The 14,306-nt window shown below is 48.3% G+C and overlaps 1 protein-coding gene across 1 annotated transcript; it reads right to left on the reverse strand.

Moving 5' to 3' along the window:
• Nucleotides 1-2,415: 2,415 nt before the first annotated feature.
• On the reverse strand, nt 2,416-5,022 carry Spase12 (Signal peptidase complex subunit Spase12). The gene is made up of 4 exons (XM_037233487.1): nt 4,811-5,022; nt 4,131-4,190; nt 3,716-3,802; nt 2,416-2,702 (listed from the first exon to the last, which is right to left on the reverse strand). The coding sequence occupies exons 1-4, from the start codon at nt 4,844-4,846 to the stop codon at nt 2,598-2,600; spliced, it is 288 nt and encodes a 95-aa protein (XP_037089382.1). The 5' UTR covers nt 4,847-5,022; the 3' UTR covers nt 2,416-2,597.
• Between the last annotated feature and the right edge of the window lie 9,284 nt (nt 5,023-14,306).

The raw sequence follows: 14,306 nt of genomic DNA on the forward strand, positions 1-14,306 counted from the left end.
GGGCCGAGTGTGGTTCGTTGTAAGAGCAACGGTGAGCAGAGCGGTCCGGTGGGAGTTGATCAGCAGATGTAATGGAGTTCGGTGAGGTGGGTGTTCGGCTCCCATCGATGAGGTTAAGGTAATGTTAGCAAGGTGATATACGGCGGATCACGTGATCTCCGGGAAAGTCCAGCAATGGCAGCCACTTGTGGCAGACGATACGAGCGTTACATTCGTGGAATTAGTCACTTGTGCTAGTCGGTGAGGAGTTTTGTAGGAATCTTCTGTCATGTGTTTATGCACGTTTGGTGCCTTGTCACCGAAGGTTTGCCATGATTTCATATGCGCCGATGAGAAAGGTGCGTGAATTTTGACAGGCCTTTTGAATAGGACGCGTGCCTTATCCATGCCGCGTGCTGTTTAGACTCCACCATTCCTGTTGTCCACGGAAAGTTAGTTTTTTTGTCGTGACTGGGATACATTAGTTCATTCTTATCTCTGTTGTACTGTGCTTGCTCCTTTCTGCATGTTTGTTGTTGTTTTTGTTATACCTGTTTTCGAAGTAAGAAGTCGTTAGATATTCACGAGTGCAGTGGCGTTCATTAAATGGCATGCTTTCGGCAAAAGATTGGCGTGAAACTTCTGTCACACCTCAACCATCAGCTGTCTGCGTCCTGTTGTCGTTGCCAATTTAACCGATCCCAAGGCCTGTGAGCTTTTCTAGCTCAGTTGCAAATAAAACAGTTGGATGCTGTCATTTGTTTAGCCTTCGTAGGGTCTAGTTTTAGCGGTGTCGCGACCGGGCGTCATTTTTGCGTCATTGTTGGTTTAATCCTGTTTGCAACAAGCGAGAGCTTTATGCAATCCGCGCGTTCTCCATCGCCTGTTTGGGAAGAATGCATAGCCACTACATGCTCCGTGCAGCCTTCGTAGGGTCTAGTTTTAGCGGTGTCGCGACCGGGCGTCATTTTTGCGTCATTGTTGGTTTAATCCTGTTTGCAACAAGTGAGAGCTTTATGCAATCCGCGCGTTCTCCATCGCCTGTTTGGGAAGAATGCATAGCCACTACATGCTCCGTGCATGACATTACAACGCTGAGCCATCGCATTATTGTTAAAGCCTGGTGAAGTAGTCGGCATGTTTAGATGGGTAGTAGCCCTGCGGCAAACGCATGCGAGGTTGCTGACAGCGTTCTACCTTGATGACCATGCTTGCGATGTGAGACATTTGAGGGACTTGCTTTTCACGATTGGACGTGTGATTATCATCCGCTGCCATCCAGTCCACGAGCCTGGGTACTCGTACCGGAAGCTGGTACAGCGGGGACCGGGACAAGGCGCCGCATAAGACTTGCTGGCGCGAAGTGTAAACTCAGGGGACTACACCTCATCTAAGCTCGCAAAACACGCATAGCAGATCATTTTGCGAGGCGCTGTACATTCTGAAGAGAGTGCAAGTTAGGCTAAGTTTCGACGAGTGTTGTTTCCAGCTTCTTCAACTCATGCTGTCGCTGTGTATCTAAGTGGTCTGCGGTAGGCCCTGGAAATGCTGTAAAAGCAGGTTGTATCTACTAAAAGTCCTTCGCGTACAATAAAACAATTGGGCGTTCTAACGCGCCAGCGCACAGTATTTGATGATCATGCAGGTCTTTGGGCGCGCCGACTGCACACTACTCGGGTAGGTAGATGGGGGTAAGGGGTAATCAACTATCGAAAGGGTCAACACAAGTGGACGGTACTTTTCAAATTCTCTCAGGCGATGGACTCTCAACCTGTACTGCACCGCCGAACGCTGAAACAACCTCTCGCACACACCGCTCTGCACCGCAGCCGGCCACCAGCAGGGCGACGGCGACGCGCCACGCTGCACCAGCTCTCAGTCCCCACTTGCCGCGCGCCCGCAGGGCCCCCCCGACTGCAGCAGTGCTGTGAGCAGGACGCGACTCGGCGCCCACACGAGGGCTGACAGCAAAAGAAACTGTGAGCCATCTTGCTTCGCTATCTAATGGCCCAGAAAGGCTCCAAATCTATCCTGACACAATAATTTGACAAAAATCCAAACAGCTGCACTGGTGGCGATTTTTCCGAGCCGTGCGAGTAAGACAAGAAAAGACGAAAGCAGATTTATCTTTGCAGCCTTGGAGATGGGCGGAAGCGCGTGACCATTGCAAACGTTTGCACAAGCCCTGTAGGTTTGGACGAGCACATTCTATTGAATGAAATCAAACAAGCAGGAACAGGCGGGGTTACTGCGGACGAGCGGGCGCTAGTTTTAAAGCAGTCCATTGCAGACTGTTGTGGCGTGCCAGCCATAATGTGCACTGCTCAAAACACATATAACTTTACTCATGGCTCATTGACGTGGTTTTCTTCACTTGCCTCACATGGCTCCCTACGTCTTCATTCACACCTCATCAAACGTCCGTAACCACGAGCATTTTATCCAGCCCAGTGTATATTAAATAAACGCACACATCGCATGGTGAACAAACCTTGAAAAAGCCGCGCGCGCATGAAGAAAACGAAACACAATTTCCATGGACCCCACCAAAGCACGATGCCCCTTAACCACACCAACAAGTTCCCGGCAGCTCTGCCCGCGGACGGGTGCCGCAGCGTCTACTTCTTCTTCTTGGTCTTGGAAGAGTCGGACGCATCTGATGACCTGGGCTTCTGCCAGTTCAGAGGGCGCCGGCGGTACATCGGCCAGGGCGGCAGGGTCAGCTGAAGAGTACGTACATCACAGGTCAGTTCGCCAGCCAGGGCAGCTCTACCACGTGGCATACAAGTATAATACACACCATTTAATGCAAGCATATGTACGGTGGTGTGGCCTCCGGTACACTGAAATGGTGCATCATGCTGATCAGAACAAAGCAGTGGCATTAGGCTCAGCAATTAAGTTCGTTAGATCCTCATTTGGTGCATGAGGCTTTCTGAATGACATCTGAGGTCACAGCCCTTTGGGATGGGATCCTTAATGTGACCTACAGCCAGCCCTTTGGGCCCTTCAGCCTTACAACCAGGCCTTCGATCGCCGGCCTCAAGGGGCCCTTTGGCCCCTCTCGGGGCCCCTCAAACACTGCCCCTGGCGAACTCGGAACCCTTTGCTGTCGCAGGCCCCCTATTAGGTACTGTGGCCCCCTTACCAACACAGGAGACAATCACTGACTAAGGGGACTGACCACGCATAATCCGAGGTAAATCGTAACCCATGGCCTCGTCCCTCCTGAGAAATAGGCCCTCGGCATCAGACCAACACAGAACTGACTGTTCATTACATATTTGTGTTGCCTGATTGATGTATAGGCCCTCATTGGCTTAGGTCCCCCAACCAGTACACCCATAATCTGTCTGGCATTTGAGGGCCCCTTAATATGACCCCCAGCCAGGCAGTTAAGCCGTCAAATCAGACCCTTAATCATTGGTCTTGTGATATCCCTTAGGTCCTTCAGGACCTGCAGGGAGCATGTGTCTCTTATACTCCTTGCTTGCAGTGCTGCCCAGTATTACCTACACAGAACAGCTTTCAACATGTACAGAACACACTGGATCCTTCTTGTGACAATAAGACAGCTCTGCACAAGGACTGTAATTTCAGAAGACAACAATTTGTAAAGCTAGATCAAGATGTACTGTTACACATGGAACACCTGTTACCACAAACTTGAATATATTGTGCATGCCAATGCCAACTGGGAACACATGGTTGGTGGCATACAAGAAAAGTTACTTACCAGACATGCCAGAGCAACACCAGCACCCAGGATGTATACTGTCTGTGAGAACTGCTGGATTGAATAGCCCCAGATAAGACCCACTACCTGTAAGAAACAAAGAAAACAAATCACTAAAAATGCATGTACTACAGCTATAAGTTATTCATCACAATGTTCCTGTTAAAGGATAAGGGTGGCAGCACATGTAACTGCCCATTTCTTAGCACCAATATACTTTTGATATTGTTCTCATAATTTCTTTTGGAGATATCTGAACCTTATTTTAACTGCCTCAGAGGCACATGCATGATTACACATCTGAAATTTTAGAAACTGCTAACAGAACATAAGCAACATATAAGTGAGACCAAGTCATGTCTCATAATATGCAATGATACATGATGCAATATGTGACCAGGCCAGTCACACTCACCCCAAACAGGACAATGATGACCTGGAAAAGGCGTTCTGCTCTCTTCTGGCCTTCATAATCCTGAAAAATTGAATCATGTGAACATGGCATAACAAAGGTTGCAATCATAGGTCTAGGGTTAGTATCATTAAACAAATTTATCAGCAATATAAAAATGTCATTATGATGATGATGATGATCTGGGCTTTGAGGCACACAAACTACAATGGTCAAATGGCACTCAAGTGCCATCATGACATGGTATAAACATTACAATAAAAATTGCAAAATAACATCAACTTACAACAGCATCATTGAAAAAACAACAGTTCCATGTCTTGACCACATTAACTCATTTCAGCACAAACTATTTATATGAAATATCATAGGTATGCTATGTATCTAAATGGACCTCCATCACCACGTGCACTGTGCAACATTCTGCTACTAGTAAAGAAGGTAGAGCAGCACCACTGCACCACATATTCCAGATACGCCACACATAAATATTGCTTATGATCATTAAATGAGGACTTGTTTATCAATATTTGTGTACTAAATATACCATATTACAAAAAAGATCCACTGGGGAACATCTCACAAAGATCAGCAGTATTATTTCTGTCTTATCCATTTATGTGTTCATTTTGGATCAAATATGACCTGTTCACCATCGCCAATCTTCTTGTCACCAAACTTACCATATGAACTGGGATCCATGCTGGCAGCTGGAGCATGATTGGTTTATGTCTGCGCCTGTTGTAAAAACCCTCTTAATGGGTAATGATGAAATATTTAAGAAAACCTGGCAACAGACAACTGTTCGCGTTGCGTTCTCCCGCCCTTCACCTTGTAAGTACTACACACCGGTAGCCCAATCGGTCGAAGAACGCCTCGATTGACAATACCACACTCTGTTGTTGAAGGTAAAAGCGTGCGTCGGGTAAGAACAAAGTGCGTCGCGTAAGTATTCTGCTAGCAAACAGCGAAATCTGCTCACTTCCATTCAGTCTGTGTTACGAAAATGATATTTCATCCAAACCGCATCTTTGATTGGTGTAATTTTCCTTCTTATGCTAGTTCAGTATTATCTGAGCACAATAAGGAGACGTGTTGACGGTTTTTTCTCTTCCAGCTGGGCCTCTTGACTCCAGCGGACACCATAAGGCTATGACTTGCCACAAGGTATACTGCGCAAGGGCCTCTGTCCGGCGTCCGGACTGAAAGTCGAATGGAAAAAGTTGAACGAAAAAAGTCAGCGGAAATAACAGCCGAGTGTATTGAAAGTGGGGAACGTAAAAGGATAAAATTCGACAAGGTAAAAAGGCGAATGGAAAAGGTCTGGGGTGTCAGAGCCAACAAGCAAAATAAAAAACTCAAAAGACAAAATGCTCAAATGGACAAAGACCGACAGCTAGTCCACGAGGGACTACTGAGTACATATGACACGTTCGTTGTCATAAAGACAGCTTAAAACGCCGAGTACTGACAGTCTAGCGCGTGTTTCCCCCGTAGCGTCATTTAACCAGGCTTTCGGTACATTGCAGGTGAATTACTTGGACATTCGACATTGGAGACATTGACATTGGGGCTTCGAATGCATGATGCCGAATACGGAGATGAAGCTTGCTTTTCAGTTGAGGAGAAGGTTTGGAGCCCTTCCACCAACTTTGCGCAGAATGGGGTCAGATTTGGGAAGAAATCAATTTACTGGCGTCTTAAAGGTGGGTTGCATCATTTACTCCTGTTCCGACCTCCCCCTTCCCGAAATCATTTTGCGAAACTACACCCCCTAATGAATGCCCGAAGCTAATTAAAGCTTCCTCGCTGATATCAAGCATCTAGTTTCATGTCTCAAACAGGTCCACATAATGTAGATGTTGCTTGGTTTCATAAGGAATACGCGTGTTCAATGCTGACCAGAGGCGGCGCCAACAAATTTGCGATGGGAGACGTAAAAACATCACGGCACTTGAAAAAACGGATCACAAAATAATAACACGTGTGATAACTGGCGTCCTCGCAACTGATCACTGCCATGCAATTTCTCGCATGTCTTAAAATGAACCACCGTTAGACGTGAAGGCGCAGGGACCAGGGGTTCGGAAAGGAGCAGATACCCATAACTTCCGGAAAATTTTACATTGACCCTGTGGGCGTTAATTGAAAAGAAATATTCTGACTATCACGTTGCCAGCCAATGGCGCTCCCAAAAAACATGCTTAGCGCAAGGTTGCAGCTTCCGAAAAAGAGCAAAAGTTTATTTTCTTTCAAATTGGACGCAGTATCTGTTGAGATCACCGGTCCAGCCAGTCAGCCAGCGTTGAGTAATATGCTGACGGTTGGTCTTTAGTTACTTACGTAACTTTAGTGCTTAATAAAGGAACACGCATGTCCTAAAATAACTTAACTGCTCTTACTATTAAAACACGACACCTTTTTTACTTTATCTCTCCAAGACTGCTTTATTCCCTTCTTTAAAAAAAAAATACACCGTCGCGTGGGCAGCGTTCGTGCACAACATACAACAGAACATCCCTAACATCTCCCCCCAACCCTGATTGACCCCTCTCGTCATTCGGAACATCACTTCTACATCCCCCATGAGAACATCACTGCTCCATTTCCATACGGATGATTTTGGTGACTGGCCTCTTGAACAGTCCCTTTGACGTCTTCACATCAACCATTCTGACCAGGCCATCTGGTCCTAGATACGTCTTCTCGACTCGCGCCATCGGCCAGGTTCCTCGCGGCACGTTGGGATCAATAAGCAGGACCGCTTCTCCTTCTCGCAGGTTCCTTCTGACTTCAGTCCATTTCTGTCGCGTTTGCAGAGTCGGCAGGTATTCACATGCCCAGCGACGCCAAATCTCTGTGCTAAGCTGCAGCAACCCGCTTTCGGAGGCTGCAACCATCTGTGCTCGCTAAAGGTGTCATCTCAACTCTTGATGGACCCGTGATGAAGTCTCCCGGTGTCAGCGGCGGCAGGTCGCTTGGGTCAGACGAGACGGCTGTCAGTGGGCGGGTGTTGAGCAGTCCTTCAGCCCTGCAGAACGCTGCGTTCAGCTCCTCATCGGTGAGATCCGCTTGTTCCAAAGTCTTCACCAGCGCCTTCTTGGCCACCTTGACCAACGCTTCACACACCCCATTGAAATGGGGTGCGCCAGGAGGATTGAAGATCCACTTCGTTCGGTATTCCGAGAGCTCTCTTTGAATCGTATCGCTGATGAGCTCCTGAACAGCTCCTCTGATGAGCTCCTCTTCAGTTCTTTAGCGGCCCTCACAAAGTTTCTCCCGTTGTCGGATCTGATCTCGGCTGGTCGACCTCAGCGCGAGATGAACCGCATCAGAGCGCGTATGAAGCTGGCGGTGTCCAGTGAGTAGGCCATCTCAAGATGCGCAGCCTTGGTTTGTAAGCAGACAAAGATGCATAGGTAGCGCTTTTGTGGCGTCTTCCGCCATCCCTGCTATGTCCAGAATGGTCCGGCGTAGTCAACAGCACATCTGCCGAAGGCCCGGAGAGACGGACGCACCCGTGCATCTATCATCGGCGCCATTTCTTGTGTTTCTGGCTTCTTCTGTAACTTCTGACACGTAACGCACCTGCGGACGCAAGACTTTATCATCTCTCTCGCTGCAGGAATCCAAAACCTCGTTCTCAGCTCAGCTAAGGTGCGCTCTACGCTCAGTCCATGCTCAGCTTCTCCATGGACATGTTGGATAACCAGCCTGCTAGTGGCGTGCTTTTTCGGCAGAAGCATCGGGTGTTTGACTTCAAAACTCAGCTCTGGTCGTTGCAGTCTGCAGCCGCCGACTCGGATGGTCCCATCTTCATCCAAGAATGGGCTGAGCTGTTTCACAGTACTCCGACGGCATGTTCTCTGCGGTCGTGCGCCGGACATCTTCACTTGTTGAAGCTGCTTTATTTCATCTCGGAATACACCCTTTTGTGCTTGTTAAACCTAGAACTTCTCAGCTTCTTGTAGTTCTCCTGGGTCCAGTCCTCTGTCCAGTGGAGAGGTGCTCGTTTGAGTGGTCTTCTCGCGTAGAACTCTGATGAATTTCTGCACACAGGCTGTAACTCTCAACAGCTTTCTCCAGCTTGAGAAGTTTGCCGTGTTTAGCCGCCAGTTGGGACCCGACGGAGCTCGTACAGCAAACACATTCTTCTGCTGGTCCTTGATCTCGGACTGGTCGAACTCTTCTGTGGCGAATTCTTTCTTCCGTGGCCATCCGCTTTCGTCTCTCAGCAGGAACTTCGGTCCATGCCACCACAGCTGACTCTCCGAGATATCCTTTAAAGTCAAGCCCCTGGTGAGTGCGTCCAACGGGTTGTCCGACCCTGGCACGTGCTGCCACTGCTCGGGTGCTCGGGTGTCAGCTCACGAATTTCCGATACCCTGTTAGCGACAAGCGGCTGAAAACGGCGGACTTCATTTCGAATCCAGCATTGCACGTCCATCGAGTCAGACCAAAATTGCGCGTCTTCAGTTTTATTTCTTATTGCCGTGCACAGCGTCTTCACAAGTCCCAGCAGTGCGCCAATCAGCTCCAGTCTTGGGATTGTCTGCTTCTTCGCTCGCGGCCCCCCCCCCCCCCCCGTGCCAGCGCGAGCTGAGAGGATCGTTCGCCGCCACTTTCGGACACGACGTAGATGGCTGCGCCATATGCTTGTTCTGACGCGTCACAGAGCACGTGAATCTCCTGAAGGGTGACTCCTGAGAAGGAATGAATGCAGCGCGGCACTGAGAGACTGCTGAGCTGCTGCAGGTCGGCAAACCACTCAGACCACTTCAGCTGCTGGTCGCCCGGCAGTATGTCATTCCAGTCTACTCCGCTGATCTATGTCTGCTGAAACAAAGTCTTCGCTCGAATGGTGAGTGGCACGAACAGACCTAGTGGGTCGAAGACAGAGACCATCTCTCTCAGACATGTCCTTTTGGTCAAGTTTTCAGACAGGATTCCTCGTTTTGACGTGTCTATGGAGAGGCGGTGTTCATCTGTTGTCCAAACTACTCCAAGAGTCTTCGTCAGCACCGAGTCATGATCTTCAAAGAAGTGGCGCGATCTGACAGCTCTATCCTCGACCGCTTTCAACACTTTCGCGTTGCTTGACATCCACTTCTTAATCTTCATCCCACCATCTTCGAGAATACTGCTGACCTGCTTCCTAGCTTCGATGGCCTCCTGTTCTGTCCTGAACGACTGAATGCCGTCATCCATGTAGAAGTGCTTCAGCAGCACATCCGAACCCCGTGGATACTATTCTGCATGTTTTCGAGCGTTTTCTTTCAGCACGAACTGTGCGACGAATGGAGCGGCCGCGTTCCCAAACAGCCAGCGGTTTGCTTCGTATACTGTGAATTCCTCGTCCTTCATATTTCGCCACAGCACTCGGTGGTATTTTCTGTCATCTGACGCGAGCTCAACTTGTAAAAACATCTCGCAGACGTCGCCAATTAGCGCGATGCGATGCAGCCGAAAGCCGAGCAGTCTCGACGAGATCAGTGTAGAGAGACGCCCCAGGGAGAACTTGCGAATTCAGGCTCACTCCTCGATACTTAGCGGCTGCATCGCACACGATCCGGATTTTTGTTGACGCTTTCTCCTCTCGGATGACTGGAAAATGTGGCAGGAACCATTCCTTCTCGCCGATGTTTATCCTTTCGGAGACTGGCACTTTTGACAGGTAGCCCTTCTTCACGTACTCTTCAAGAATTTCGCCTTACTTGGCCGGCAGCTCGCCACCGATTCGCTTCAGAGATTGCTCCAACCGCACAAGACGCTGCATTGCGGCGAGCGCGCATATTCAAGGCCATATTGCGTAGTTTCTTATCATTAGTTATGACAGGATTCTGAGCATTTTAAGACGAACGTGGGTTAGCCATGTTAATACAAATTAGGAGCCCGAATTCATTTACAATCTACGGTCAGGGAGAACTCAATATCTCTGAAGAACACAGAAAAACACGGAACTGGAGTTTGTGACAATTATAGTACTACCTGCGGTGATCAGGAATGCTGTTGCGTCAATGAGGGTTCCTGTGCTGATACGGGGCCAACCGCGCGATTCAGAAGGCCTCCCGTGTCAGGAATGGGGGCAATGTGATATGATATATTCTTCTAATGGCTTCCGGATCATCCAAGAGATCCCGCCCGTGTCACCAGAATGATAGCCAGAAGACACTTCACAATGGGACGTAATGGCCCTTCAGCCCTTGACCGGAAACGGTGAAGGGCTGAAGGTGTTCTGGTGTTTTACTCAAGAGGTCCCGCGCCCGGAAGGAAACAAGAGGTCTCATTATTGTTGAGTAAGTTGGGGGTCTAACAATTGTTGAATAGGGTGGGTCGAAATGAGCTTTAAAAAACGAGCAGGGTCATGTCATGTTTGCCTGAGAACGTTCATTTTTCAGTATGTTGCATTGAAACAAATTACATCAAAAGGTTTAAACATGCCCGCCCGCATCCTCGAGAGCAAGAACAAGGATGGTCTGGGTTGCAACTTCCGTAAAACTGAAAGGTTTCGGCCACTGCAAGTGCCACCAGACGGCAGGCGCCGTGTTGATCGGTCTTCTGAATAGATGAATGGCTGCCAAAAAAACACGAAAAATGGAGATTCTACCTTCACTCTTCCAGTTCAACCACCAGATGCCATCCCAACTTTGCGGTGATTTAAGGGCCAATCCGTTTTTTCATTAGTCTAAAAATTGCACACGTGACATATGCGTTCAGACTGCCCTCTAAATGTAAGATTTGATGTCATGAAGCGTTCAAGGATGCTTGAACTAAACCACAACTTAATGTTGGCTGCTAGGCCGACGCTGCGCGGCCCACGGAGACTGCAACGCCTGACATCGAGGCTTGTGTTTCTAAGATTTTCGAGCGCACATGCGGAAAGTTACGTCACATAACTTGTATTTCCAGTCAAGTTAAGTGTTTAAAGGTCATCATTTTCGTCCACCGGGGGAAGGGTGGGGGGGGGGGGGGGGGGCACGGCTAAGAATTAGCTACTGGGCTAACGCTCAGCGGACTATGGAAACTACAACGCCTGGTGTCGATTTTTTTGTTGCTAAGATTTGTGAGCGCGCATGTTAAAAAACACGTTACATGAATTGTATCACTTATCGATCCTGACTAAATGGCGAACATTTTCAGACAAACATGGCTTGGCCATGTTAATACGCATTGTTGGCCATTCGACCTGCAATCAAAATTTTCATCTTCAAATATGGATCAGACAAAACGATCTATAATCTACCTTCGCGATGTCCTGAATGTCTGTAGAACCCAGATAAGAAATTCTGACAAAGATTCTGAATGTTATGGGCTTAGAAACAGTCAAATAAGCATAGAGCGCCGGTGATTTATTTCATGCAATCGTCCAACAACTGATTTATCCAGTTTTTGTTTACCTCAAAATACAAACAGAACTCAGCATACAGACGGAGGTCAGCATAGATCATTGACCTAAAATGACTTAGGTCAACATTTTGTTTTTAGAAGCACACTGCCTAGCGTAATCTTTCTCGCTTATTCAGATGCAAAACTTTGCATCTGAATAAGCAAACAAAACAAACAAAAATCAAAATTTAAATGCGTTTGTCACATCGTTTCTGGTAGTTCCAAGCTCCCGAATTTGTTTCCGCCTAAAATGTTGTAACAAGTCTTATCTCTTGAAAGCAACCAGCAGAATGAAGGCGCATGGAAAATCTGTGGTACTGTGAGTCATCGATCCACTTTCAAAATTCTCACCATCAGTGTCATTCTCAGCATCTGTACTGTGGAGGCAGATGCTTTCTCAATGACCCAAAATGCCCACCCCTCGTGAAATTTTGTCCCCCCCCCCCTCCCCAGGAAAGACAACGTTTGAATGGACGAATAACCTTGGGAAGCTGAATATCCTTATTTGTCAAATGACAGATCATTTGCATAGGCAATATTGTGCACAGTGAGCACAGCTCCAGATGCATATCTAGCACAGCAGCCATGACATTCGAGTAAAGAGCGAAAACAAGCTGCATCCCTACCCCCACCCCCGGTCATCGGGCTCGCTTTCCAGAAAAAAAGTTGGTGAACTACACCCTGAGCTCTCCCCCCCCCCCCACTTTTTGAAACGTTCCTATGTCTATGCTCCCAACAGTGAAAAGAAAGCGCGTCAAATCTGGGGAGAAAGCTGATTTAAGTGCATTTCGGAGGCAGGCTCGGTCATTTTTTCTTTCGCACCCTCCTCCCCTCCCTCCTTCAGTCCTAGGTATTTTGAAAAACTGCATCCCTATGGCCCTACATTTGCCGATGAAATGGTTCCGCAAGCACCTGGAGACAATATCACGTTTGATTCTGTGACGTCATTGCACAATCAACTGGAGGCGTTGGCAGCCTTCACTATCTTTGCATAATCATTATTGGTGCAGAACTCGCCCTTCCCAACATGATCGCAACCACGGGTGTCGATTTGTGTTATTTTGGGTGGGCCACTGCCCCCCCCCCCCCCCCCCCACCACGCCATGTCCAGTTTGGTCTCCCGGTGATGGGTTTGCCCTTCCCCAACCTTCTAGAGTTAAAGCTCAAGCAAGTCAATACAAATGGGAGATCAAAATTATATCAATGTTAAAGAAGGTTTCTGCCCATTGTTTCAAAGGTAAAAGACAAAGAAAACGAAAAGTGCCATGTCATGTTCATTTGAATGCAGATGACTGAGCTAGTCATACTGTGGGACCTCTGCGTCCGTACCGCGTTCCCTTCAGTATTTTCTTTTTTCTTGCATAATACATGCCTTTAGATACACGATTGATATGTGTTGTTGACTCTAATATCGTTTTGTGGTATGGTCTGAGTGTTTTGTCATTATTCAATAATGCTTAAACATTCACAGACTGCAACAAGTTGCGGTATATTGCCACCATACCATACGATGCCTTACCGGAAAGTGAAAACAAACCGGTCAAATACTGGCACCCTGAACCAAGGACAAATTTACAGTCAGCAATGTTTGAAAGAACCTTGAAATATGACAACCTCCAATTCGACGTGAATATTCGGCGGAACGGTTATGGAAACATGACGATCGACACCAACCGACTAAATTGGTGGTGGAAGTCGTCAGACAATGACCACTAAGACGACATTAGCTGTGTGGAACATGCCAAACGCGAGTGCTGTGTTGCAGTCCGCAGCCCGTCTTACGGCCACCAACCGAAGGTTTCCGTGGCAACTTTTAATAGTTGCGCGCATCAACTTACGCTCTTCACTCCCAAAGCAGTACACGTCCACTGGCGCCTTAAGCTAGTTAACATCGAACCTGCGTCCATTACCGAAACATGGTTTCGACGATCGACGCCAAACAAAATAATAATGATGCCCAACGACAACATCTTCCACCGAGGTAGAGCGTAGGAAACGTATTAGAGCAATTCTGCAGTTTCCTACTCAATTGGGTGCGGATCAGGCTCCATTACGTTGAGAGGAAGGTGGGTTAAATCGGGAAGAAACATATTTTAAGTGTAGTTAAAGGTAGGGCCTCCTCGCTCAGCCCCCTAACCTATTTTGCGAAACTACATCTCTACGATCGAGGCTTAACGACCGTGACACGTGACGGACTCGTCACCACATTACTCCACCGTCAGGTCTAGGATTCAGGGACCATTTCCCAATCAGAGAGAAGGCTGGGGCCCACGTTTTACATCGGTCGGGACCCTTCAGACAATGAAATCGAACTGGAGAGCACAGTGCATGACGAGGGTCATATGTGGCAAGGAGCCCAGAATCGGTCTGGGGCAGTGTTCGAGTAGGCCAGCAGAAGGGCCTTCAAACAAGTGCCTGATTGGAAGGTACGAAAGGCTTGCTGTGGGTTATGTTAAGCACCCGGGTCCGCCGGACCGGGCGCTGAAATGTGTCAGAGAGTCTTTTGCACCGTTTGGGGGCACACCAGGACGATGAGGGCCTCTATTTGGTCAGAGACCGCCAACAGCGAGTAGTGGGCTCCGTGACGGTGTGGGTACTGGTAGCCCATTTCCCAAGCAAGGACAAGGCCGGAACCCAAAATTTACATTGGTTGGGACCCCTGCAACAATGAGGCCTCTGCGCCGGTCAGGGGACCACAGTGCCTAACAGAGGGTTCTGTGCCGGTAAGGGGCCCCGTGTCGGCCAGGGTAATATTTGCTGAACGGGGACAGAGACTGGACCCCGAACACTGGA

This window comes from Pollicipes pollicipes, unplaced genomic scaffold (genome assembly GCF_011947565.3).
Source record: "Pollicipes pollicipes isolate AB1234 unplaced genomic scaffold, Ppol_2.1 Scaffold_7231;HRSCAF=8579_pilon_pilon_pilon, whole genome shotgun sequence".
NCBI lineage: Eukaryota > Metazoa > Arthropoda > Thecostraca > Pollicipedomorpha > Pollicipedidae > Pollicipes > Pollicipes pollicipes.

What these genes read in the sequence shown, in the direction of transcription:
- Spase12 (XM_037233487.1), bottom strand. Translation starts at nt 4,846, where the DNA reads ATGCTCCAGCTGCCAGCATGGATCCCAGTTCATATG. An exon ending in TCATCATTGTCCTGTTTGGG is followed by an intron (nt 3,803 to 4,130) that starts GTGAGTGTGACT and finishes TGTTTCTTACAG; the next exon opens with GTAGTGGGTCTTATCTGGGG. An exon ending in GTGTTGCTCTGGCATGTCTG is followed by an intron (nt 2,703 to 3,715) that starts GTAAGTAACTTT and finishes CGTACTCTTCAG; the next exon opens with CTGACCCTGCCGCCCTGGCC.